Source organism: Coturnix japonica, chromosome 5 (assembly GCF_001577835.2).
Source record: "Coturnix japonica isolate 7356 chromosome 5, Coturnix japonica 2.1, whole genome shotgun sequence".
NCBI classification, from domain to species: domain Eukaryota; kingdom Metazoa; phylum Chordata; class Aves; order Galliformes; family Phasianidae; genus Coturnix; species Coturnix japonica.
In genome coordinates, this window is record NC_029520.1 from 17,019,869 (window position 1) to 17,045,028 (window position 25,160).

General features: G+C 42.2%; 2 protein-coding genes across 5 annotated transcripts in view; one reads left to right on the forward strand and one right to left on the reverse strand.

Moving 5' to 3' along the window:
• SERGEF (secretion regulating guanine nucleotide exchange factor) overlaps nucleotides 1–25,160 on the forward strand; it is a 132,243-nt gene that overhangs the window by 103,451 nt on the left and 3,632 nt on the right. The gene's annotated exons all lie outside the window — the stretch shown is intronic.
• The window catches only part of KCNC1 (potassium voltage-gated channel subfamily C member 1), a 107,863-nt gene continuing 102,320 nt past the window's right edge, over nucleotides 19,618–25,160 (reverse strand). For 2 of the 4 annotated variants that reach the window (XM_015864168.2, XM_015864164.2), the window contains one exon: nucleotides 19,618–21,712. In XM_015864168.2, the coding sequence (XP_015719654.1) occupies nucleotides 21,549–21,712 (164 nt within the window). In that variant the 3' untranslated portion in view covers nucleotides 19,618–21,548. Of the gene's footprint in view, nucleotides 21,809–25,160 lie in introns of all 4 variants that reach the window. The other 2 variants (XM_032444878.1, XM_015864170.2) reach the window with 2 other exon arrangements.

Consider the following 25,160-nt stretch of genomic DNA (forward strand, 5'->3'; position numbering starts at 1 on the left):
TTTGTATTTCAGATGCTCATTATTGTCTTGCATCTCCAGTGTGAAACAATTAAAGCTTTGTTTTCCCACATACTTTGGATTTTTTTTTTTTTTTTTAAATTGGAATTGTAATATGCTTTCAAATGCCTTGGTTATAGATTCCTATGCAGTTTTCATGAAGACTTCAATGCTTAAAGGCCTATTCAAGCCTCTGTGGTTAAGTTATCAGCGAACAGTAAGCACAAAGGTTTGCTCAGCAGCAAAGCTCTTCCAACATCTGCAGATGACAGCAGCAATTGATATCACTTGGGTCAGAACAGTCAGACTTGTGAACAAAAGCCTATCCTTCAACTAATGCACTCAGCTTGATCAAATGGGATAGTTACTGCCAACAGCATTTAAAAATGGATGATGAAGATTTAATGCAGTATGGTCTTTCACTCTGTCCTGCAAATGTTTTGAGGGTGAAGGAGAAGATTGGAATTGTTTTTGGGTCAACTGAAATAAGCAGCAGTTCCTTGAATTGGCAAAAACTCAGCATCTTAGATATGACACAATACAATAGTAATGAAATATCCCAAATTAATATTTACAGGATGTTAACCGTGAGTGTCTGCTCAGTAATTGTGCTTAGTCTTACAATTGATTTTCTTTATATCAACGTAAATATTTTAAATATCACTTAATTTTCCTACCAGTCTTGAATTTAAAGCTGAGGTGCATTTGCTATGCTTACACATGGCCTCTTGGGATCTCAACAGCCACAGGATATTAATCATCATCATTGTGCTGGGAGTTGCCTCTTCTCTCTTGTGCTGCTCCTCCAGGCAGCTTCCATCTTTTTGTCCAGCAAGTTGGTGGTTCAGGAATTCAATGCAAGCTTCTAGAGAAACATCCTAGCTTTTTACAGACCTACAATAACTGAATGTTTCTCTACCTCCATGAAAAAAATATGCCTTCTTAATTGAAGGTAATGACTTTAACTGGATGAGAATAACAAGAAAATAAAATAATAATAATAATGACTCATAATAACATTATGAGGAGCTCCCTGTTTACAAGCTTCATTTGGCTCATTTTATTCTTTCAGTGTTCCCAGCAGTGGCTACTAAAGGTTTTTGGAAGTCCTCGGTTCTTGGTTACCTGAGGTAGTAATAATGGGTAATGGAGGTACCTGATTCCAGAGGGCAGGAAAGGCCTGTCCTGAAGGCTGCAGTCTCTTAATTGAGCACCAAGCTGAGCATCAGGAGTAGCTGGGTAGCTTTGAAAATACTCACTTGGCCGTAGCTCTATCTTCTGAACTCCCTTCGGGCATCTTAGTGTTCACATGTGGATCAGTTCAAGTCATTCCTGTGCCTGCGTGTATACAGCTGACCCATCATTCTTCCTCATTGAGGTGAACCTGTTTGTTTTCTAGCATGACTCTATTCTGGTCTGCTTTCCTGTTAGTTTCTGCATTTCTGTTTCCAAAGAAGTAGGAAGGCAGTAACGATTGCTTTTTTTTGCTTTTTTTTTTTTTCCCAAGAGATTTCTTTTTTAGTAACTGTTTCAGACAGTTTGGAAGTAAAACTTGCTATCTCAAGCTCATCAGAGAACCAAGGCCAACAGAAGTAATTATTAAATTCTTCAGATTCAACTTTTAGAGAATTTGCCAAAGTTAGCATGGGCAGTGAATTTAATTACAGAGGTAATGAGTGTATCTGCTTCTCTTATGGGAAGGCTGCTGTTCAGTTTGGAGTGATGCTTCCTTGTGATGCTCCCAGTGTGTATTACTGACAAGCAGGTGAAAAATGGGGGGAGGGGGTGGGGGGGTTAGCTGAAATTCTTGGCTTTAGCATGGATAACAGAAAAAAAAACTGAATTTTCCTTCACTCTTGAATAAACAAGAAACAATTTCTTTAAATGCAAGCTATTTTTCTTCCTCCTTTGGGAAGGTTACTGTTCCTCTCTCAAGCTGGCTTCTGGCCTGCACGTGTGGCACCTTGCTAGAGTGCTGTACATTTTTACAAGACCAGCGGTGTTTCCTGTGAGCCAGGAAAGTGTAAATCATTACATGCACAGCAGGACTCTTCAGAGATTATCTGCTAACCTCCAACTTGATGGGTTACTTTTTTTCCTCTTGCTGTCAGTTTTACCTTTTATGTTTTGCTTATCTGCTTTTTTAGTGAAGTAGTGTTGTTTTAGACCCTCCCATTTCCCCAATAGAAATCTGATTGACCTGGAGGGCCCTGAACAGAGAACCACCCGGGCTGTAATTGCCTGCATTCAGAAATACAGTTGCATTTATCATACTCAGCCAGCTGTACTTTCTCTGGTAGTTTTCCTTTCCTTCCACCGTCTCTTCAGATTTGCTATCATCAAGAGTTTTGAAAATACATTCATACTTCAGACTTAAATATAAACCCATTTAATTAAGATAACATCATTGGGATAATTAAACTTTCTAAGATGGAGCAAGTAAGCCCTTGTGATTCACAGGCTATGCCTTGTGACTTTGCGCTGTGCTGGATACCTGCACACACATGCCAGCAGTGTGGAGAGGTTCTCTGATGTGCACTGGCTGAAGCTGCAACCTCAAGAGGCAGGGGCAAGCGTCCTGAGAGTCCTGCAGACTACTCTTGTTAAGAACGTGCTCCAGGACCTAACCAGAACTTCAGTTCATAAGTAACTGTGATTTTGGCTTGTTTGTGGACGCAGTTTTTTTGCCTAGTAGCTCTTTGGACAGTGTCTTCTCACCATGCTGCTGTCTTTGTTGTTGCTTACTGTGGGTGGTGGGACACAGCAGGACATTGGGGTTGGCCATGTGCAAGAGCTGCCTGCCACTGACGACATAATGCAGCACTTAGGGCAGCCCACAGCTCTGCATTGCAGCCCCACAGAACTTTGAGGCTGATTCAGGGGGTTATATTGAATATTCAGGCCTTGTAGTGTGTGAGAGGTTGGGGTGACATCTGTCTCTCTGATGAAGAGAGATTTCCATAGTCAGGGTAAAACTTGGCTGGATGGGAGATAGCTTTCCTGGGGCTGCCGTCAGCTCTGAGCTGAAGACTTAAATGCCATTATTTTCCATGCTGATTGTCAGAAAAGTGACATCTGCATGAGCTGTGTGGCTTCCTCATCCCTTAAAAAGATCTTAGCATGCCTCAGTTTTGAGGTCAGTGAGATATCCTCTGTAAATGGAACCAGAGCTACTTTGTATGCCTTCCACAAAGAGCTTTGCTCCTGACAACCTTTGAACCAATGTATTAAAAGAAGTATTTCCTCCTTTGCAGCTAATCATATAGAAAAGAGAGTTTGACTAGTGAACGTGTTTTTATGAGGGTACTTTTCCCTCTGCCTCATAATCTATGCAGATGAAAATTATTCTTTCCATGAAGTACTTCTTGAAATCATTTTCTACAGAAATAAGGGTAGACTTGGTCTGTGTCTTAAGAATTAATATTTTATACTTGAATAAATGATTGCATAAGGAAATGAAAAGACTGTCAGCATCTTTTTTTTTTCTTTCTTTCTTTTTTTTTTTTTTTCTGCTCATAAATACTGTGGCAATGGATTGGCTGATTTAAAATGTCTGTCATTTAAGTCCAAAGGCACATTCACATACATTAGCCATAGAAGAAGCTGACTGAGAGATGTTTTGTGTATGTGGATCAAATGTTTATATGTTTCTGGAATTCCTGATTTAACAGACATACAGATAAAGTCTGTAAGACAGCATATCTGAGCCAAGGCAAAATTGCTGAGTGCAGTGCTTTCTTTTTAAACTTATGACTCATTAAGTTGAGGATGAATCTAAGCTACAACTATCTTTAATATTAATGTGAATGCTTCAGAAGATGACTTTCATGGCAGACAGTGGAAATGCATCTCTGCCTAATCCTGATTAGGTTCTTCTTTCCTTCCTTATAGCAGTGACAGAGAAGCCATAAAACAAATGGAACTAGCCCAGCATACCTTCTTTTTGACATGTTTGCATGTAATTAAGTACTGCCAGCCTCTATTCTGTGTGCCTTGCTGCACCCAGTTCCCTCTTCGGCGCCCAGTGCCATTTAGGAGGTTCAACTTTGTGCTTCTGAGTCCTCTGCACATTTTGTTCATTGTCCACTGGACAGAAGTCTGCCTGCTCGGATGTGGTGTGAGCCCATTCCTCCTGCATGGCTCCTGCATGCCCTGGAAGACACTGAATGAGCAAGAGCAGCCTTGCTTGCAGAAGCCCTGTCATGTTTCTTGTTTGTGATGCACTTCCAGCTGGGAACCATGCTGTGCACCATTGTATTCAGCTGTTTTTGTTCTGAATAACTCTTAACACTGCTGCATACTTGTTCCTTGCAGAAGAGTAGAACATCTAGTTAGTGGAGGAGTACCCGGACTGGGCAGTAACCACTCTGAGTAAACTCTTCTATTCCAGCTCTTTTCTTTGCTGTGCAGTTTAAATAGAGGAGGTTGCAAAGGAAGGTTTGTTGTTGTATTAGGATTCTTTTATGGAGCTGGTGTGCAGACGTGCAGAGAGTTTTAGATGAGCAGAGTGATTAACTTGCAAAACATGGCTGTGATATTTGTGGTTAAGGAGCTGTGATTTGCTAGCATTCTTTTTTGCCCCTTTCCACAAGGAAACCAATCTCAGCAGCAGAGCTGAATAGGGGCTGGGACTGAAATCTTCGCTGTGCTGCAGCTTTTTCAGTGTGATCCATTCACTTCCACTTGATGAGCTTCTGAGTAATCCTGGTGTACTCTGTAATGAGCTGTGCAGGGCTCCCTCGTTGCCTTTGAGGAGGAGACAAGCTCTGTAGTACTTCCAAAGCTCTGCTGATGAAGTCAACATAATGGCTTTCTTGGAGTCATTCAGGTACCTGAAAAGAGATGTTTCCAAGCATATATAAGTAGACATCAAGGTCAGGATATGAGCAGGTCCTGAGTTCTTGTAAGAAGAGACTTGAGCTGGTAGCTACTGAACAGAAATGTTGTAGTTTATTTTTTTTTGTAGAGAAAGGCAGTTACTCTCTCCCTCCTGAACACTTAGGAAAGGGCTGGGAGGTGTCAGTGCCTTCCTGCAGTGACTGGTGCTGCATGGACTGTGCTTGTGCCTGGGGCATTGGTGTTATGTGAAGGCAGGGAACGCGTATGTGTGTGCAGTGCTGCACACTGGAGGTCAGTTCTGAGATGGGGGTGTGATGGGAGAGGAGAGCTTTCCATGAAGATGCTCCCTCAAGCTGAGCAAACGCTACCCTGTGTACTTCACAGCTGAGGCTTAAAATAGAGATAATAAATCGATCCATGTTGTGTTTTGTTTTTAGGCTGGTTTTCGGTTTCTAGATTGGCTTTTAAGTATCTTGTTGCTATGGAGAACGAGCGACTCTCTGCTATGCAGAGGGTGAAGAGAGCAGCACTCCTTGCAGCATGGTTCTGTGCCGCCTCTCCATCCTGCAGCTTTTTTTCCCCAGGAAAATATGGCTGTGACTGGTGTGCTGCTGTTTGATCTTGTCTGCATCTGTGATTGATTTCTTCCTCCTGTGCCCTTTATGGTTGTCTTTTCACCATCTCTGATCTTACTTTATCTCCTTTGCCTTTTTTCTCAATGAGGGCTCCCTCCGCTTCCAAATGGAAATGAAACTTAGCAAAGCCTTATCTGCTCTCTCCCAGATATATATTTTTTGCAATATTTACAGCCACTGAGAGATGCCAGATTTGCACAGGAACATATTTTGTGACTGATACATCATCTCTCTGTTCGTAATTTTTTCAAGTGCAAGAGCCCAGGACTCCAATGCTGTGTGTACAGCAGAGACAAAGGCTTTTTCTTTGCTGTGACAGAAAGCGTCTGCCGGTGAGCTCCACCTGCAGTGCAGCGGGCACAGCGACAGGCATGTCAAGAGCTGTGTGTATCACGTCAGACGAGACTCTGTCCCATGTCACCTCTCTGGCTTGTCCCTGCCTGGCAGCGCAGTTGCTCATGTGCCCTTCCCAGTGAGGAGTGTTGTCTGTTGGGCAGTGAGGAGAAGGGGCAGAGCAGTGGCGGGGAGTGCATGGACTGATGGACCCTTGGATGTCAAGGGGAGCAGCGTGCTTTTTCAGTGTTGTTGTGAGAGCCTTGGAGCCAGAGCTTCAGGTGCACTTCTGGGCTTAAATTACTGAATGCCTTTGTTTGTACTGCTTGCCTCCTCTACTGCCAGTAACTGCAAGACTGGTGAGGGGAAAAAAATGAATGGTATTTGCACTGAAGATGCAGAAATGAGCAGGGAAAGCTTGGAACAAACCAGAGGAAATGCTGTGAAAGCAAATTCATTTCTTTTGCTGGTAGCTGCTTGCTTTCTAGCTAGAGACTGATTCTGTGATTGTGAAAGGGTTCAGCTCCCACTGTGGCTCTGAAGAGAACAGGCCATTTTTTTTAAGGCCATCTGCTAAGCTTCTGGGTGCTGCTCATTTCTGGAGACCTCTGAAATGTAAAATCTTTGTTGTCTGCTTGTTCATCAGTGAGAATGCCATGTGCATGCTGGATTGACCCCAATTTTTCTCTTGGTTTCTTCTTAATTTACTGTATTAAATTGAATTTGTCTCTGTTTTCTGAATTATCTCTGATCCCCTGCAGTGCGCAGAAAGCCTGTTCGTCTCCCGCTGCTGCTCTCAGCTCATTCTGTGGTGTTCAACTTCTCTTCACTTGTTGTGTGTGCCTGTCTCCAGCCAGGGAAATCTTAACTGTGAGGCTGCTGTGGCTGCCTCTTGTCCTTCAGGGCCTATATTTGCTTGCACATTCTCAGCATAGCCATGAAAGCAGTCCCAAAAGGCTCAGATTTGCTGTAGAAAGGGAAGCTGGGAGAGAGGCAGCAGTGCCTGTGGTGTGAACTGGTGCTTGGGAGCTGATGGATGCCAAGGTGCTCAGCAGCCCTTCAGGGATACTGCTCCATGAGAGAAATAATTGGTAGTGTTCTAATGGCCTCCAGGTTAATAGAGGGAGCTTCTATGTCACAGGAAAGATCTTCTGTCAGGAGAAGCTGAGTGAGCCTGCCTGGAGAGGAAGAGGCTTATGGGGATCTCATCCAATGGATACCTGTGGGAAGGAGGAAAAGATGGAGCCAGGCACTGCTCAGTGGTACCTGCTACCAGGACATGAGGTGATGGGCACAAACTGGAGCACAGGAGGTTCCCTCTGAACACCAGGCAGCACTGCTGTACTGTGCAGGTGCCAGGGCACTGGCACAGGCTGCTCACAGGGGATATCTAAAACCTGCCTGGATGTGAGCCTGGGCGCCTTGCTTTGGGTGTTCCTGCTGAAGCAGGGGCTGGGCCAGAGGGATGCATAGGGCCCTGCCCAGCTGGACCTCTCTGTGGTTCTGTAAGATCAGACTATATGAGCTGTCTGTTAGCATGGTCTGCTTAGCAGCTGAGAGTTCAGTGATCAGAATGTAAAACTTGGCAGAAAAAATTGGAGGCTTTTCCAGGATTATCTGCTTATGTCTCCATGCCGACACTTCTGCAAATTGCTGAGTTACTTATTCTGGGGGGAAACAAGGTTCTCATTACTGAAGCAGTTATGTTTGGTGATCCCTCCAAGGAGCAGAGTCAGCTGCTCAGGTCTTTTTGCATGGCTGGAAAGGGAGGAGGAGGAGGAGGCTGCTCAGTTCAGCTGGCGAACAGTAATTGCTAGTAAAGGAATTGCATGCCTAAGAAAAATTTCTTTCTAAATTTATGTACAGGTGCTCTGGAACTGACATTAGGGAAATAGGTGTGTATATACTTAGCATAAATACATTTGTTGTATTTCTGCAAAAGAAGAAATGTGCTTATCTGCTGAGGGAAGTGTTAAAATGTAAATGCTCATCATCATCTCTGCTGGCAAGATGTGCCACAGTGTGAGGCTGAAGGTTGTCAGGCCCTCTTATTCCTGGGGAACCAACTGAGATAACATTTCCAGGTAGAAGCCTAAAATGTCATAAATATGCAGATGTGGAGATTTTCTAACATCCTGTAAGGTAAATAGGGTACTGTACTGAGCAATAACTATTTGATTAATCTGTGCTTTCATTTAAAGCTGCATATATGAAATGTGCATATCTGTATGAAGGAGCAAATAGGTTACCCCTGTTGAGTTTGTTCCTTTTCCCATTTAAAATGGGAAATGTTTGTTGGAAGGGACCTTACCAATCATCTAGTTCCAATCTCCTTCCATGAGCAGAGTTGCCACCTAGTAGATCAGGCAGCCCCATCTAACCTGACCTTGAATGCCTCCAGGGGTGGCGCAACCACAGTTTCTCTGAGCAGTTGTGCCAGCACCAAGTAGGCTAAATAAGCTGGAGAAAGCAGACTACATTCTTCAACACAGCAAAGCTCTGGACTGTATCTCCCTGGGAGCCCTGGAGGTGACCCATCCAGCATTCACAGTGGTTTCGGGTCCTGGTCAGCAACACTTAGTCACTGTCCCGAACAAAGGGTAGATTTTAACAAGGAGTGTTATTTCTCCATTTTTTCTTTTCTTTCTTTCCACATAAACTCATTCTTGCCAACACGTGCAGTAGGAGATGTTTCTGGACTTTCAGGTTTGTAAAATTTTATATGTTTCCTAAACAATTGCAGTGTGAACAGCAGCAGTCTTGTCATGAGTGGGAAGCCCACAGCTGGGGGGAAAGGAAGGAAGGAAAAGCCCTTGAAGGATGATCTTTTCATGGTTCTTTGCTGATATGTTGTGAGGCTGTAACCTGATGACTCAGCAGCTTGTGGACTGGTTCCTTACTCCGTAGTCTGTGTCAGCAGGGTGTTTAATATGACAGGGCTTTTTGCGATCTGAGCTGCTGACTTCTGGGACTACCGAGCAGATGGTAACTACGTGAGAACACATGTAAGTGGCTGACACTGTAGATCTTGTTTTCCCCAGTTGTCGCACTGTTTGAGATGCAATGCTTAAGATCAGGGTCAGTGTAAGGATTTCTTTCCTTAGGAAAAAAATAGGGGAGGGGAAAATACAACACCAAACCAAACCTGCACATTTTGAGACCTCCCAGTTCTGGTAGCCTAAGCTTTAGGAGTCATCCCAAATCTCCCTGTTCAGCAGCTCTGCCAAACTTCAGAGAAGGCAAAATGAACACTACAGAATAAGTTTCCCACATAGCATGTTATGTGTGATGGCATTGTTGCAAAATTCAAGCATTTAAGTAAGTGTGAATCTGTTTAAAAATAATAGTTTGAAAGAAAATAAGGGCAGTCATCCCGTGATATCTGTAAATAATGGCATTTTCTATTTCTTATGACTTCCACCAAGGAAAAAGAAAAATGATGGTATCGTGTCTCCTCGTGATCACTTGAAAGCTGGAGTGTACTGTTGGATTCCTCTTTGGCAATCTTGTCATAGTCAAGTGACTGAAAAATGTCGTCGATTTCTAATAGACATAAACAGAACCTGAATTCAGAGTGTGCTGTCTACCTTCTTGTGAGATGGATCTCAGAATAGATCAACCTTCTGACGTTTGTTCTTATGTCAGCACCTCTCTAGCTTGTGGAAATTTAAATATGAAGCGTAATATGTGAATCATAGCAACCCTTCAGTGTCCAATGAGAAAACCAGCCTGCCTTGTTCACACGGTACTCTTTTTACTCCATCTGCAGAAGTTAGCTTCATATGTGCTCTTAAAAACAAACAATTCTGAAAACCCAACCCTCTTTGGAAAGGATACAGCTTGGGAACTGGCTGGCTAATGCACAGCATTTTGTTTTTGCAGAGTCACATTGGGTTTCTCAGTAAAGGAAAAGGATTGCTAGCTGCAGGGAAGTGCTTAGAGGTGGAAAAGCGAGGTCCTGTGGCCTTGGAATCATGGGAAACTTGGTTGGAACCAGCAAACATGGAACTGTATACATGTGAAGGAGCTAAAGTATCATGACTGGAAGGAAATCTTACTGAGGAAGTGAGGCTGGGGGCACTGTGCTCCAAGTGTCACAGTGTCATTCTCTGCTTTCTGTTTGTCTCCAAAATTTTCTATTGGAAGCCAGAGCTAGCACCATTGCATTCGAAGCATTTATTTTGTGATTCATGACTGTAACTGCTCAGGAGAGAGCTGCTGCCTGAATGGAAGGACATATGAAACCAGTTTGGTAGTCAGTGCAGATGCCTAGGGAGCAGTCAGCCCCTTAAGAACCATGGGGAGTGAAACACTATCCTATGAACCCTCTGAGCCAAGGAGAGCTATATATCTGCTTTTTGTTGCAAAAGGGTTAAATTAGTATATTCATCAAAATGTACAGAGTGTTGATTGCATTTTGCCCTGCTGATGTAACTGAATAATTGAATAATGACATTTCAGACTTTTTTTTTTTTTCAGTCGGAGAAAGAACAATACCCATGTACTGTGTGTGGTGAGTCTGTCCAGACAGCTCACCATAGTCCCAGCTGCTGTTACCGGTAACAGAGGCCTCCTACAAAAAGGTGGTTAAATAGTGCTGGTGTCGTATGACACGAGTTTTGTGATGTAAATATCATCTCCTTAGCTGTGAGCAAATAAATCCTTTTAAATATCACAATGACAAATACCTTGGGGAAGAAACAAATGCATTGGAAACAAATGCAACTGGAAAACAGTGTAGCCTTTAAACAGAAGTCCAGATTTTTATCTTTTTTATTTTGTCATTTTTGTCGTCTCTTGAAAAAATGCAGGCTTTATGTGGTGAAAAATGAAAACAACTTTAGTTCAACTAAGCTTATAGATAAACAATCCATCCATTGATGGAACACGTTTATTTGCAAGAGCTTTGATGGAATATGTTCTTATAAGTCCCAGTTAAAGAAGACTTATAAGGGTAAATTGTCCTAAATTAGCATTTATCTGGTATTATGTATTCTAAAACAAAATAGTATAGGAAGGCAGATGTCTGAACATGTTAAGCATTCCCAAGGTGGGCAAAATTCAATTGATTATTTCCAGTGTTGTTCCTCTTCTCAGAGAAAATCGGTGTATCTGCTATTTAATTTAAAAATAACAAGCACCTTAAATGTCTTGTGTAGCTGAACAGGAGGTTCAAGTTGAGGTTTTTCTAGGAAACTTGAAGGCCAAATGTACCAGTGGGTAGGGGACACCCGTGTTCTTGCAAGCGCTGGCATTTTCTGGGAGAGTGTAGGAAGTCATTCTAAATCTCTGAAGCTGAAAGCAGTGGTTTGGGTCCTCTTGTAAAGGCTATGTTGTTCTTCTTGTCACTTGTATCACCTATGACAACAGCCTTCATCGTATTCTGCTGCAGTTAGTTGGCTTGGGGGCTGCTTTTCTTTGTGCCAAAATGGACTACTGAAGTCCTTCTGCCAGCAGTATTGAATCTGAGATAAATACAATACACTTTAGTGGAAATTAATTGAAAATTTTGAAAGTCATTTATGGTGTGTGACTGCATTAAAAATTATGTGCATCTTTTGTTTATGGTATGGATTCTTTGTCTTCTGCTTTACCTTACCATTCTATGGCTGAGAATACAGATCGTAGTGGTTTATTAGTGTGCTCTGATATTCTTATCGTCGCACTTCGTTACTTACAATGAATGAGTTAATAGACTAGTAAAGAGGGTTAATGAAGTTTTGCTTATCTTTTTCCCAGTGTAATAACAAATAGATTTACTGACATAGTTAGTTGTACAGTTAATTGATGGATGCATGTTTGGAGCCAAATTCTCTGCTATTGTAATGGTGAAACAAGTGGAATTTTGTCAGCAAACAGCCTGGCCCATTTTCTGTTTGACTGCCTGGAAATGTGTTTTTACTTCCTAAGCCTCGGTGTCATGAAATATCTGTCTGCAGGTCATTTCTAGGAAACAGCGGATGTTTAGGGGAGCTGGTGAGGGATTGCTTCAGTGCTGGGCTGACTGTGTCACTGCCCATGGGCATATTAATGGCCTTCAGTTGCAAGTGGTGGATTTCCTTGATTTGGTTCTTTGTTGTGTATTTTTGTTTTGTTTTATGTGGAGGTATGGAGAGTCAATAAATAAATCAAAAAGCACATTCCTACACTCACAAAACTTTAATTCAGGAAACTGGTGTCTATTGCTTGGTGAAATGATCATTTTGAGTAGCTGAACTAGATAAGCATGTGTTGACATTTCTGTTTGTGCATAAATTCATTCTTAATGTTATGTGGCATAGCTGGATACAGGGAACATTAAAAGAGCTCAACATTGTCTGAGCTGAGATTGTGGTGTCAAGCAGGAGGTAAAATTCCCTTCATTCTAATCATTGATTAAAATTTTATTAGCAGGCTTTAAAGACATGGTGGGGCAGCTCTTCAGGGATGAGCAGCCTAAACATTTGCCTTCCTGTTTCCATGGCAGCACATCATTTTCATCCTTTCAAGGCAGCAGAGATTGATCGCATTGTGTACTGCAGGGGTATTACATTCAGAAGAGCTGTGTTAACAGTGCAGCTGCTTTTGATAAACCTTGCTATTAAATATAGTTATTTAGATGATCGTTAGAATAAAAAACAGTAGTCAGGATGATTGTGCTTTTTTTGAGAAAAAATTGTGGCAGCAGAGTTGAAAATGGGGGGAAATAATGGGTGTGACCATGTTACTGCTCCTCATCAGTAAGGTGAGATTCTAGCAGCAATAGTTCTTAGGCCAGGGGGTACTGCTAAAATCTGTGGAAGTGTTTTTGATTTGTATTGTGTGTGACTGGAGTAAAGCTGGAGGCCTTGAATGGTGGCCATCAGCAAGAACCAGTTTTCCTGCACAGTGGATCTTAGCCTTGGAAGCACACTTAGAGGTGTTTTCCAGCTCAGCATCATCCACTTGGTAGCTTTCCTTGATCCTTGAAGCCACCTCAGGCTGTGGTATATTCATATTTTGCTGTGAGCTCAACTCTGTTTTCTTGGTTCGGGGATGCTGAACTTGTCTATCAAGTCATAGATTACTATGACTTGGGCAGAGCATCCCGGTGCTCTGTTCACACAGTTCTTAGCTCCTGGAAGTGCAGAAAACTCCTTAGAAAAATGCATCATTTCAGTAACAAGAAATCTCTCTTACAAGGGTGCTTCTTTTGTCTTGTCTGGGATACATGAATAATTCAGTACATCTCTATGCAAATGAGCATTGCTCCATGAAATAATGTGCATGCGCCTGATTTTTCTCTCTCCATTTGTGTAGTGTCAGTTTCCCAGTGCTGAAGCTTTGTCAAATACAACAGTGTGCTAAAGTGTCTCCTGAGCCAATCGCAGCCGTGTCTTCTCTTTTGGCATTGTGGAGGTTTCAATTACTGCTTAAACTGTGAATTTTAAAATTTAAAATGCTATTTTAACGTTATCACTATACAAGAAAAGAAGCAAATTGCCATGGGGGAAGTAGTTAAGCAGTGCAGGAAGATGCAGATTTCCACAATATTTTCCTTTGGCCTTCGGGATGTTTCATTTTGTGTTTCCCCGTTTGTATAAATTTTTCCATGAGGCTCCGTGAGACACGTCAAGCACTGCCAATAGAAATGGAGAGCCTTCATGGCAGCTGTTGCTATAGTGACGTGGTGCAGCTCTTTGCCTCCTGCTCAGAAAGCAAAACCACCTGCAATTCCTTAGATCCTTTATGGGCAGAGAGAAATTGAAAGAGATGGTGCTGGTGTGCAGGTGCTGCAGGGATTCTGGGTTGCTCTGACATCCTTGCAGCTAACGCTTTCTTTGTGCACAGATCTGCAGAAATACTTTGTGGATGGGAAGAGGGCGGAGAGGGAACTGGGCATCGTGGGGGGAAATTAGGCTGCTCACAGAACGTGGAAGAAAAGGAATAAGTACCAAACTGAACTAAAAGCAGAAGAGGAACTAAGTGCTTTTTAAAGCCTGCTAAGTTTTAGCCCTCCGTACAGATAGAAATGTCACGCTCACAAAGTGTTGCTGCTAGCCTGGTGCTGGAATTCAGTGCTTAACTTAATCCTCAGGGTCTGACCAGTGCAAGTGTGGAAATGAATATTGACTCTTAGGAGCAGATTTTCGTCTCGGCAGGTCTCATGCTTTCAGGAAGCCTAAATGTCCTTGAAACGTGGCTTGTTGTACTGAACTTATTCAACTCAATTCTGCTTTTCCTATGCGTTATTTTCTTCTGTCTTTTCTATAAATGTAGGGTTTGGTATGAGCTAATGCTATAAACCATTGGCTTTATAATGTACTCTGGGTTAGGCAAATGTCCCTGGTCTGTAGATGAGGAAACAGAAGCACTAAGGACTGTTTTCCTACAGAATCACTCCATAAAACAGGCCTATAAAAGGCATCTTTACCTTCATGATTCCCTTTGAGTTCTTTTTATGACTGAATGAAGTAGGACGGGTTTATTTCATATCAGTCACCATGTGAGAAAGGACAGTTAAGTAAGTGCATGATGTCTCATCTTATGTTAAATTTGAATGTTCATTTTTTCAAGTATGTTCTAAATATACAGACGAGCCAAGATTCCAAGACCCAGTAACACCTTCCCTGCAGGGTTTTAATTCTCTTTTTAAGGTTCCAGACTTGAAGAACAATGTATATCTAATCCTGTGGATGAATAAGTAAAATAGAGTTCTTTTACAGTTGCTTCATTATTATTTTCATTACTAACATCCATGGGCTCAAAGCGAGATCACACCATCTTGTAGAGGAGGTGGTGAAAGATACTCCATGGCCTAAAGAGGCAGCAATATAAGTAGCTAAAATAGTCCAGACCAGATGAGAAAATGTAGAAGCAGCAGTCAGTGAATTGCCTGGACCCAAGCAGTTTTGCCACACTTAGTGGCTTAGTCCCCTGGTATCTGCTTGCTCTTGTGATGGTTTCTGCTGTTTGCTGGCAAAATCTGACTGATCCCTTCAGAGCTCATGGGAGGATTACGTTTTGGCTTTCTGAGGCGGAATTCTCCATATATTATGAGAAGGTTTAGAGTCACGGGGCTAAGAGGCGCAGTGCTTTAGAGAAACTGATAGCTGAAAATGAAGGAATTAGTCATGAGTCAGGTTTTTGCTCTGAGCTGCAGGCTCATGGCTTTTCTCATTTCAATGAGAAGCAATTGGTCCCCTTGCTGTTCCCATCTAGGCTTGTCTTTGCTGCTGAAATCCTGTTTATGCCTTTGCATTTGACCAACTGGGGAAGCAGTGTTGAACCCAGCCTGCGGCAGGGCTGAGTGCCTAATTGCTTTACCGGAGAAGTCAGTCCTGCATCCCTGGGACCTGGGTCTGACCCCTGCAGGCTGACGTGGAAGGACTGGGCTTGCCTGTGGCTGAAGGGTTGAGGTCAGTATCACTTAATCAAATGAAATCCTCAAAAGTTGAATTATGCATGCAAAGTCATCATCTTTTAGTTGTTCTCTGGAGAGCCAGAAAGATTCTTGGTAGCAAAAGTGTCTGAAAGGCATCTCTTGGAGACAGGAAGAAAGATTTTTGCCAGTGGAAGCGCCAGGAGCTTTCTAAAACAAACACAAACCCTGCTCCTCACAGCCCTCAGCTCTGGGGATAAAAAGAAAAGAATGTGTTGTGAGAACTAATTAATTGGGAGGATCTGCTGCAAAATTTGTGAAAAGCTCTGCCTTTCATGTTGAAAAGTAAACACTGAGCTCAATCAGCAGCCTTTCAGCAGGACGCATTGCCTCACAGAGAAGGTGTTGAAAATCAGAGCTGCTGAAATTAATGGAACCACATTTCAGCACAACCATGTAAAGACAGTTCTAAACAACAAAGTGCTGCAACTTAAAGCCAGTCCTGCTTCCTAAGCGGTTACTGAAATGTGATGCCTTACCTCCATGTTTATTCTGCCTATGCAGATACCGGGAACAAACCTGATCTAGATATATATATTCTTTATTTGCGTACGCAAAGTCTGTGCTTCAATGTAGGCGTTCTGTAGGACCTGCTAGTTGTAATTCCTCAGAGAGAGTTTTAAAATGCTGATGCAAAAAAGAAGGGAGATGCCCTCATTTAGGGTAAGATGGCATATTTAAGTGTTTAAATAGTTTGGGAATAGGTCACATCTATTAAAGGTTTCTGCAAAGTTGATTTGACACTTGAAAATCTCAGTGCTGGTGTCTCCTGTCCTCGAGTATATTTAAGAAACCTGCAGAGTTGAGAGAAGTAGCATCTTGGTTTACCATGAATGGACAGGTCTGTTAATAAGTGGTCTTATAGAATAAGGATATCTTGGCTATTCTGTATGGTAAATGTTGTCTTTACTTCATTCAGCAGATCTTAAGTCATCACAAAACTTTTGAAGTGGAGTCAAAAACAAAAGCTTCATGAGACACCTCAGCATTGTCTGACATTGTTGCTTGCCTGGATGGTTGTTCTGTTTTCCAACATCTTATAGAGTAAAACAAGCTTCTCATGAAGTCACGTGACACGTCAGTGACAACTACTTTCTATAGCGCTCATTTATTTTTATATTATATGTATGCAAATTGCATGCATATCATGTCTGGCCTCCTTTGCTGCCAGCTGAAGCTTGCTGTTTCACCAAGAATTGGGATTAATCTGTGGCTTTAGTATTTTATGCCATTTTTGCAATAACATTAACCATAGCTTAGAAATCTTTTGTGCTATTACTTTTTCTTTGGGTGGTAATGATGATTATTTGTCATGGTGCCAAATGTGCCCTTAAGTTTTCACTATTTTTTTCTGTATGATTTCCAGTTCAGCTTATTGTGTCCATATAGCTGATCCTACCCTATGATTAGCCTAGTGAAGCTGTAGTGGGAGAGGGAAGAAGCTGGCTTTCTTTTTGGACATGAGAAAGAACAGTGAGGCCAATTATGGAGATGCTCTATTTCCAGTGTTTCCATTTCCTCCCAAGACAGGAGAACAAAGCTTCGAATTGTTTATTTGGTCAAATATTCTTTTCATAGTTTGTTGTTGTTCTGAAGAATACTTTGTTATCCCAGATTTCTGGCAGAGAAAGTTCTTCCAAAATGGTGCCAGATACTCCTGTCCCGATTCCAGCTGGTTTCCTCTTCACCCTGAGGTTATGCAGTGGATTGGATGGGACAGAGCCAAAGAGTGTCTTAGGGGCTCAGCTTGCATTCTCTGTTCTGGTCCTCTGACCTTCTGGAGCTGGCGTGGAGCCTGCAGATCCTTCTGCCCATCAGCTGTCTTTCCTGTCACTATGCCAGACATTTTATTTTCCATCCTCAGATCCCTGCACCTGATGCATAAATGCTGTTTTCGATGTGGCTCTTCTGCCAGGGTCCAGAAAATAGTGCTACAGCAGAACTTTCAGAAGACATCTCTGCAGTGTTACTGGCAGGAGATTTTCATCTCAGGATGCTTTTCAGCACTTGCCTTCTTACAAAGACCAACTCTACTTGCTCCCTCTACTTAAGGAGCAGTTCCCAGTTCAGAATCCAGTTCTCTGTAACACTTGTGGAAGCAAAGTAATGATGTGCCACCAAAACGCACTTTGAGCCTAGTGCAACAGAGTTATTTATTTGTCTTTCCTAACCATAGTGACTCAAATGGTGCCACTGCCACATTTCATCACAAATTCTCTGACATTTCTTTCCCGATATTGCTCACCTTCAAGCTGGAGAGAAGTGGTGTGAAGAGGAAGCGTATATATGGACTTGGGAGGAGGCTGAAGGGAGCACTGCCAGGAGAAATATGGAGAAGTTGCTCTGTGGTGGTGATACTGCTCAGCTCAGTGGCAGAAGTTTAGTCCTGTGTTTTTCTAAGACTTTTTTTTTGCCAACTCAGTATTGAAGCTCTTCTGCTTTTCTTTTGAATAAGAATAATGGATTTGAAATTAAATAGTTTAGTGGATAAAAGTAGCTGAAACACAATATAATCCATAAAGAATACAGAAAGGTGAAAGTTGGTAAGCTATGCTTCACATCTTGCCCAGAATCTCTGTTTGCCACCAGGAAAACAAATATGTTAAAATTGGTGCTTATGTAACTGGACTAGGCTTTGCTTTTAATGGATATTGATGGCAGAACATTTCCTGTGCTTAATATCAGCAAGCAATTCCTCTGGCTTTCACTCAGCAGTCATATATGGTTTTGAAATGATGTTTGGAGAAACAGATCCAATCCTGCCTTCTTCAAAGCTGTCTGCTTTGATTCTCCTGCTGAGCTTTTTTTAATTCTTAAGGTGTGATGCTCATTTTTTTCCCCTCTATACCTGAGATAGCCTGTTCTCCCACTACTTCTACATCTGCTATTAATCATTTGTTTAGTTTTTCCAGAACTCTTACTTGGATTTCAAATACTAAAAGCTACAGCAGAAAAATAGAGATTATATTTTTAGGTTTCTGGTCTTCCAAGCTATTGGATACCTGGAAGAGGAAAGAGAATATGTGTGTCTTCTCTGATAAACACTATCTGGCATAATTTGCTTACCTGAATGATACAACTGAAGCCTCCAAACTTTTCTTAACTCTTAGGAAACTGAGAGAGCTGGAGCAATTGGGTTCTGCTTTACAGTAGACCCTGAAAACTCTTGATTTTAGGGCAGCCTCTGAAATCAGAAGAATGACCAAACCATGTAGATGGGGTTGAGGGTGCAGTTTGTGGTGGGATTGCTTTGTGGGATTTAATTATTGAGGTTGCTTTGTGGGATTTAATTATTGAGGTTTTTTATTTATTTTTAAGGTGTTTTTCTTCAGCTGCTCTTTTACCTGCAATTCAAAGTTAACACAAACGCAGCCCAGCAGAGCCATTGTAGGGTAAAAAAAACCCAACACATTGCGCTTTATCAGTGACTGAACAAATGTAGCTTATTTTTGTGAAGTAAACCACTTCAAGGTCTATGAAGTCTGAATCATGGGATTCTCCTTTTCCTTCCTTCCTTCCTTCCTTCCTTCCTTCCTTCCTTCCTTCCTTCCTTCCTTCCGTTCTCTTTGCTCCTTCGCGCGCTTCCTTCCTTCTCTTCCTTCCTTCCTTTCTTCCTCTTCTCCTCTCCTTCCTTCCTTCCTTCCTTCCTTACCTTCCTTCCTGCCTTCCTTCCTTCCTCTCCTTCCCCTTCTTCCTTTGTCCTTCTCTTTCCTTCCTTCCTCTTTCCTTCCTTCCTTCCTCCTCCTTCTTCTCCTTCCTTCGCGTTCCTTCCTTCCTTTCCTTTCTTCTGCTTCCTTCCTTCCTTCCTTCCTTCCTTCCTTTCCTTCCTTCCTTCCTTCTTCCTTCCTTCCTTCCTTTTCCTTCCTTCTCCTTCCTCTCCTTCCTTCCTTCCTTCCTTCCTTTCCTTCCTTCCTTCCTTTCCTCCTTCCTTCCTTCCTGCTTCACTTCCCTTCCTCTTCCTTCCTGTCCTTCCTTCCTTCCTTCCTCCTTCCTTCCTTCCTTTCCTTCCGTCCTTCTTCCTTCCTTCCTCCTCCTTCCTTCCTTCCTTCCTTCCTTCCTTCCTTCCTTCCTTCCTTCCTTCCTTCCTTCCTTCCTTCCTTTTTAACTTGCTTTACTCTTTTTTTCATAGCTCTGTCAAAGTCACTCTCTGTTTCCATCTTTGAAAGGGATGTGATTAGTTCCCAGGACTGTGTTGTGTGAGGGAAATGATGGTTTTAAGTGGCAGCAGAGTGAACATCCTGATGTTAACACTGTCATAGGTCATTTACTTTTTGCTCATTTTAGGTGCTTAAGTGACCCAGCTGTTATTCTACTTCTGAGTAGATCCCGAGTTAACCCTTTTAGACCCCCAACACAGTGGCTAGTTTAAGAATTCCTTTAACAGTAGACACAAAAACAGAGACGGGCAAGGCACATGGTCTGTAGGAGATTTATTAGATGTGCACTTGCACTACAGTACAGTGTGGTATAGGCACGTTTGAACCAGATACAAGTAGGCTAAATCAAGAACAACAGTTGCAGCACAGAAATATAATTCACAAATCCTGCCCAGAACGGAGGGTAAATCAGCTCATCCTGAATTCCCTTTTTCTCCAGCTATGCTATAGCTTGCTCCAAGCTAGGTATTTTAAAGCTCTCACACGTACACATGCACTGCAGTGCTATTGCTGTTAGAACTGCAGTGCTGCTCTTGCAGGGACCTATTATCTGAGCCATCGTGCTACGCTAATGTTGCAGCTTGAAACTCTGTCAAAGTAAGGCATCCTAATAACTTAACTGCTGGGTTTTAACTGCTTATATAAGCTGATGAGGCTTGCGTAGCTGTGAGCAAATCTGCCAGCACAATCAGTATGGATGGAACTGAGAAACTCATTGCCTGCTTCTTTCCTCAGCCTTGCTGTTGTATTTCTATCACTTTTGCTCATGACTTTTGGACTTCACCTCAGATTACTTGTTAAGCATGGGAAAAAATGAAAAAGCCCTCACTTGTTTAATATCTGCAAGCAGTTTTTTAGTTTTTACTCAACAGTAGCACACATATTCATATAATTTGTCTTGAGACTAGACCAAAATGTGGCCTTGCGGTTGATGAAGGAAAATGAAAGGGGAAACGTCCAAACTAAAGCCTGTTTAAGCACAGAGCTATTTTACAGAAGATGGCCATAAGGTCTTTGTGTGTCACCTCCTAATTCTGAGTTGCAGAGAATTACATTCTTCAGAAAAGGCCATATTCAGAAACAAATCCCAGAACAAAACACTCTCTTTTATTGGTGCAAACAGCCCTTCAGGGGAAGAGAACAGCAGTCAGACAAGAAGAAATTAGAGATAAATGTGACCATATCAATGTCTTTTTACCTTCTGTTTTATCATACTTATAAAAAATAAGTTGCCAAGGGCTGGCAGCCTAACATGTGTGGTCTCCTTAAAACAACAGACTTGTAACTTGACTGGTGCGTGGTACAAAAAGCTGCTGTATAAAAACCACCAAGTGCCAAATCATTTCCAAAATGCTCTTCTCCTGCTGAGCTCTTCTTGCTTGAGGAGAGGATTCCTAAGAGACCCCAGCGTGATCTCTAATTTCAACCAACAAATAAGGAAGCACCATTTCACTTGCACGCTGCTGCTCACCTTGCTGTCTGTAACTTTTGCCTGTCTGGTTTGCATGTAACTGTAGCACGGGTTGAAGGGCTTGTCAGAGTCTTGCAAGTTTGTCTCTGTACTTCTCATCATCTGTTACTTTTCCTAGGCCTGCTGAAGATGGCCTTCAGTTCCTTCAGTTCTAGGACTTGGCTGTAGTGTTCTAGGTCAGAACAAGTTGCAGCTGTCCCTTCCTTTTCTTTGAATAATCATTTATTTCTGTTTAAAGCACATGTAAGTTTGACACAGGAGTGCATTATACCCATGTTGTCACAAATGGCTGTGGCATCATGTGGTCTGTGGCACTTAAATGACTCTCATCACTTCTTGATGTGTTTTGACATATTGCTTGGGCCGTTTTACTTTCTGTGGGCATCTTCTTACAAAGCTTTTAGTAGCAGGCGTTTTGCATTTGTTTTTCTTGACATCACACAGAAATAGTCATGGAACTGAAGCCCCTGTCTCAGTGCTGAGGCCATGATTGCCTAGTGCTGGTCATACAGAGTTAGAGCATTGACACATCTCATGCCTGTCAGTCTGAGAGACAGGGACAGAATCTGCAGGTAGGAACGTCACTGCCATGCCTGATGTTCTGAGGGAGCAGACAGTAGTGCTGCATTCAGAGCCTTATGATGAATCTCCTCACTGACTGCTTTGCAAGGTTTTTTTGTCCTATGCTGTGAAAGCAAAATGTAAAGATTCATCTTCTACAGGTGTAAAAAGCAAGCATCTTTAATGCTTATTCTTCTCTGCACTGCAGCAGTTTCATGTATGATATAATCCTCGTGTATTGTCAGTGGACCAGATACGTTCAGCCTTGCACAAAGTCGTGAGCCCACATTTTGTTCGGTGTTGAGGTGGAGATGCATTCCTGCTGGAAGGAATTGAAATGTTTGAGTAATACCAAACGGAAAACCCTGTGCAGCACCCTTGAGCCTTAGTCATAAGAAGTACCACTTGCGTTTGCCTGTGAAAACAGAAACGTGAACAATTAATGCTCGCAATAGATTCACCTTCTTGCTACCTACTCACAGCAAAGCAAACACCTCCCTCTTCCAGAGCTTCAGTTCTTCCACAGAAACTGATGATGTGTAAACCCAAGGAATCTATAGGTACAACTACATTGTTTTTAAATCCTAGAATATAATACTGTGAGTTTCTTCAGAATAGCAATGCGTAACTGAGAAGGAAAAGATAAAATCCCTTGTGAACTAGAACTGCAATGGACCTAAGTCAGGGCTTGTCTGTGGAAGGATTCTTTTCAATAGATGTGTATTAATTTGTGCAGTGAGCCACTGAGTTACCACTTTTGCTTGCTCTGTAAAAACAAAGGAATCTCCATGCTGAATATTAGCAAGATGGCTCTACCACTAGTGAATGAGCCTAGTTATTTGTCTGATGCATAAAAACAGTGTATAGGCAAATGCATCACATGTATGAGAAGCATCTCACATGTATGAGAACATGATTTATTTATTTATTTATTTTAATAAGGGCTATTTTTACTGTGTCGTTCCCTATTTCTCTACAGAGGGATGGATACTGGTAGTGAAGGAGAAACTATAAACTGGGCTTTACCAAGTAAAATTTCCATTAGGTGTGTATCCTTCTATCCATGTAGTGCTTGCTTCATGTGCATGCTGTGAGCGGGCCCCTGTTGGATGGCCATAGGAAGCTGTCCTTCTCAAGTGCCAGGCTTAGCTACAGGTGCTTGACCTGAAGGCAGCTGACGTGTCACTTGGGTAACACTGTGCTGGGGAGGGAATGAGTGATCTTGGTCTGGTGTCTGGGGAAGTCGCTCTGGATATAAACTGCCTGGAGGTTAACTTGGAAGTCAGCATGTCTGTCGCAACTTGAGTTTGTGCTTGATATCAAGGTGTTTTTTATCTGTGTTTTGACCGAGCACTGCAGTGCCTGTGGGTTTGCTCTAACTTACAGTGAAGTTAGGTGCATGTTTCTGAGCATCGTGGTCCTGATAAACTTCAGCAGCAGTTGTTGGGGTTGCCTGGAGGCCATGCCAACTCGCTTCTTGAGAGGTGGGTGTGAGTGCAGCTCAGCAAGGAAGCGGGTGCTGCATATCATGGGGCTGCTTCCTACTTTGGGAGGTGACATAAAATGCCCTGTAGTCACATTGTCTTATATTCCACTTACTAAATTTAGTCTGCTACAATACATTGCAGAATGCTTAGACTGTTCTTGTAGTTATTGCTATTTTTTCATGCCTTTCTTTGGAAAAGAGTTGACAGTAACTCTGTTTCTTATGTTTTAAAATTGCAAATGTTTTCCTCTAATGACAGAATAACTTCTGTTAACAAAAATGCGTAAGTGCTAGAGAGATATTTCTGTACTTGTATTTTGTACAATAATCCTGGATACTAGGTATCATGAAAGCAAAGGAAGACTTTTTATTTCTTTCCATTTTACCACTTCTTATGGGAGATACAGCCTTAATCCTTTGCACATTACATTGTGACTGATCAGGTTTAAAGTGTTTTCTGGTAGTCAGAAGAGGTTGCTGAGACGCTGCATTTTATTGTTGGTTCTGCCCTGGTTGTGTTTGAAGTTCTATGACTCGCTCCTAGCAAATTGCTAGTCTTTTGCCAGTTGTAACTGTATCTATAACCATCTGTAGAGTAGCACTAATTGGAAGTTAAGAGAATATTTTTTGAGATGTTGGGAGTACTGCTAAGAGCACAGAGCTTATACAATACTTATAGAGCTATGCTAAAATACTTTGATGTATCCTTAATATGCAGATTTGTCTGCTGAATACCTTAGTTCAAGATACTTGATCTGTCTTTAAAGCCAGCTTCCTTCTGTGTATGTGTGTCTGGAAGAGTAGGAGTAGGTGTACAGAGAAAGAAAAGATAAAGCCTTTTAAAGATTTCAGTGATTCTTCTCCAGGGCACAATGGGTTAGAAACAGACAGATCGCAACCTGAAACTAGGCAGCAGCAGTGTTTGTAGATTCCTTGTTTCCAAGGGATTTTACTTTACCTTCAGACTCATTGCAAGATGTGATTTGTCATAACCTATCTTCAGCTGTTTAAAAATTATCTGCCTGGGCTAAGACAATTGGTTGGTCTCCTCCCGTAGTCCCAGTGTGAGATAAATTTGCTTTTGACACCCGTGTTTAGGCAAGTTGAACTGCCTCCATTGACTGTTGAAGAAGTCTTGAGGGTGCCTATAGCTAAGTCACTTGTCTCATAGGTGGTTTAAGTGCACTGAATCTCATCCAAAGCTGCTTATTTCTTAGCATTCATTCTTCTCATCTGAAGAACAGAGTACTCAGTGATAAGGAGTGAACTAAAGCTCCACTGCCCCAGAATTCCATTCAAGATACTGCAGCTTGTTTTTAACTAGGAGTACATTCCTCCAGCTGAAGCAAGCTGTGGATCGCAGCTGTCACTGAAGTTATGTTGAGAAAAGCCTGGTAGTCATTGTGAGAAGAGAGAAGGCTACAACCCCTTCTTGACTTTGTGACCTAAGCTGACAGACTTGTAGGTTTTTATAAGTAATAAACCAATAACAGAAAGAATCAAAAATGCTTGAACTCTTGGTTAGCCCTGAGGCTGACCAGGCATTTGGACTTGGTGAAAATAGGTCCCTTCCAAATGAATTCTTCTGTTCTGAGCAGAAAACATCTGCCATCCCCAACCCTCTCAAAAAAAAAAAAAAAAAAAAAAAAAAAAAAGTGTATGGGAAGAAAAAGGGATTGAAATGAAACTGGCTTCCTTTGGCCAGAGGATAACCATTAGTTCCCTTTAATGAATGCATTTAGCTCTGCATCTGTTCCTTCTATGTAGTAGTTTTTTTAATAAGCGCTTCATTATTTTTGGTCTTCACAGGGTTCAGCTTCTGTGCCAGTGAATCCCAAATCTGCACATTCCCTCCCAGCCAGTGGCCCGCGGCCACATTGCTGGCCCTCCTGCACGGTTCATTAATGAGCAGGCAGAAAGTGGCCTTGGTGCATTCTCTGCACATTCTCTTGCAGAAATCTAGCAGCTGGCCTCATTGTGCCCAAGCCTTTCAGAACATTTTCCACAGGCAGATGTGGTATCGCACACCTTTTATTTTTGCCACAAAGATTCTTTGCCTTTTAGCTTTTAGGGCCATGTGACTCAGGGCTGATGAGAGCCATTTTTGTGACTTGTCATTCTGTATCTGTCAGCTGCCCCTTCTGGTTCCTGCCTGGCTCCCCATATATCTGTGTGTGGCCTTTTGCATTGTGCTTTTCATAAATCCTAGTTGCTCTGCGTCTATGTTCTATTGTCAGCTTTCCCTCTCAACCCGTCGTACTTAACATGAAGTTTGCAGGAG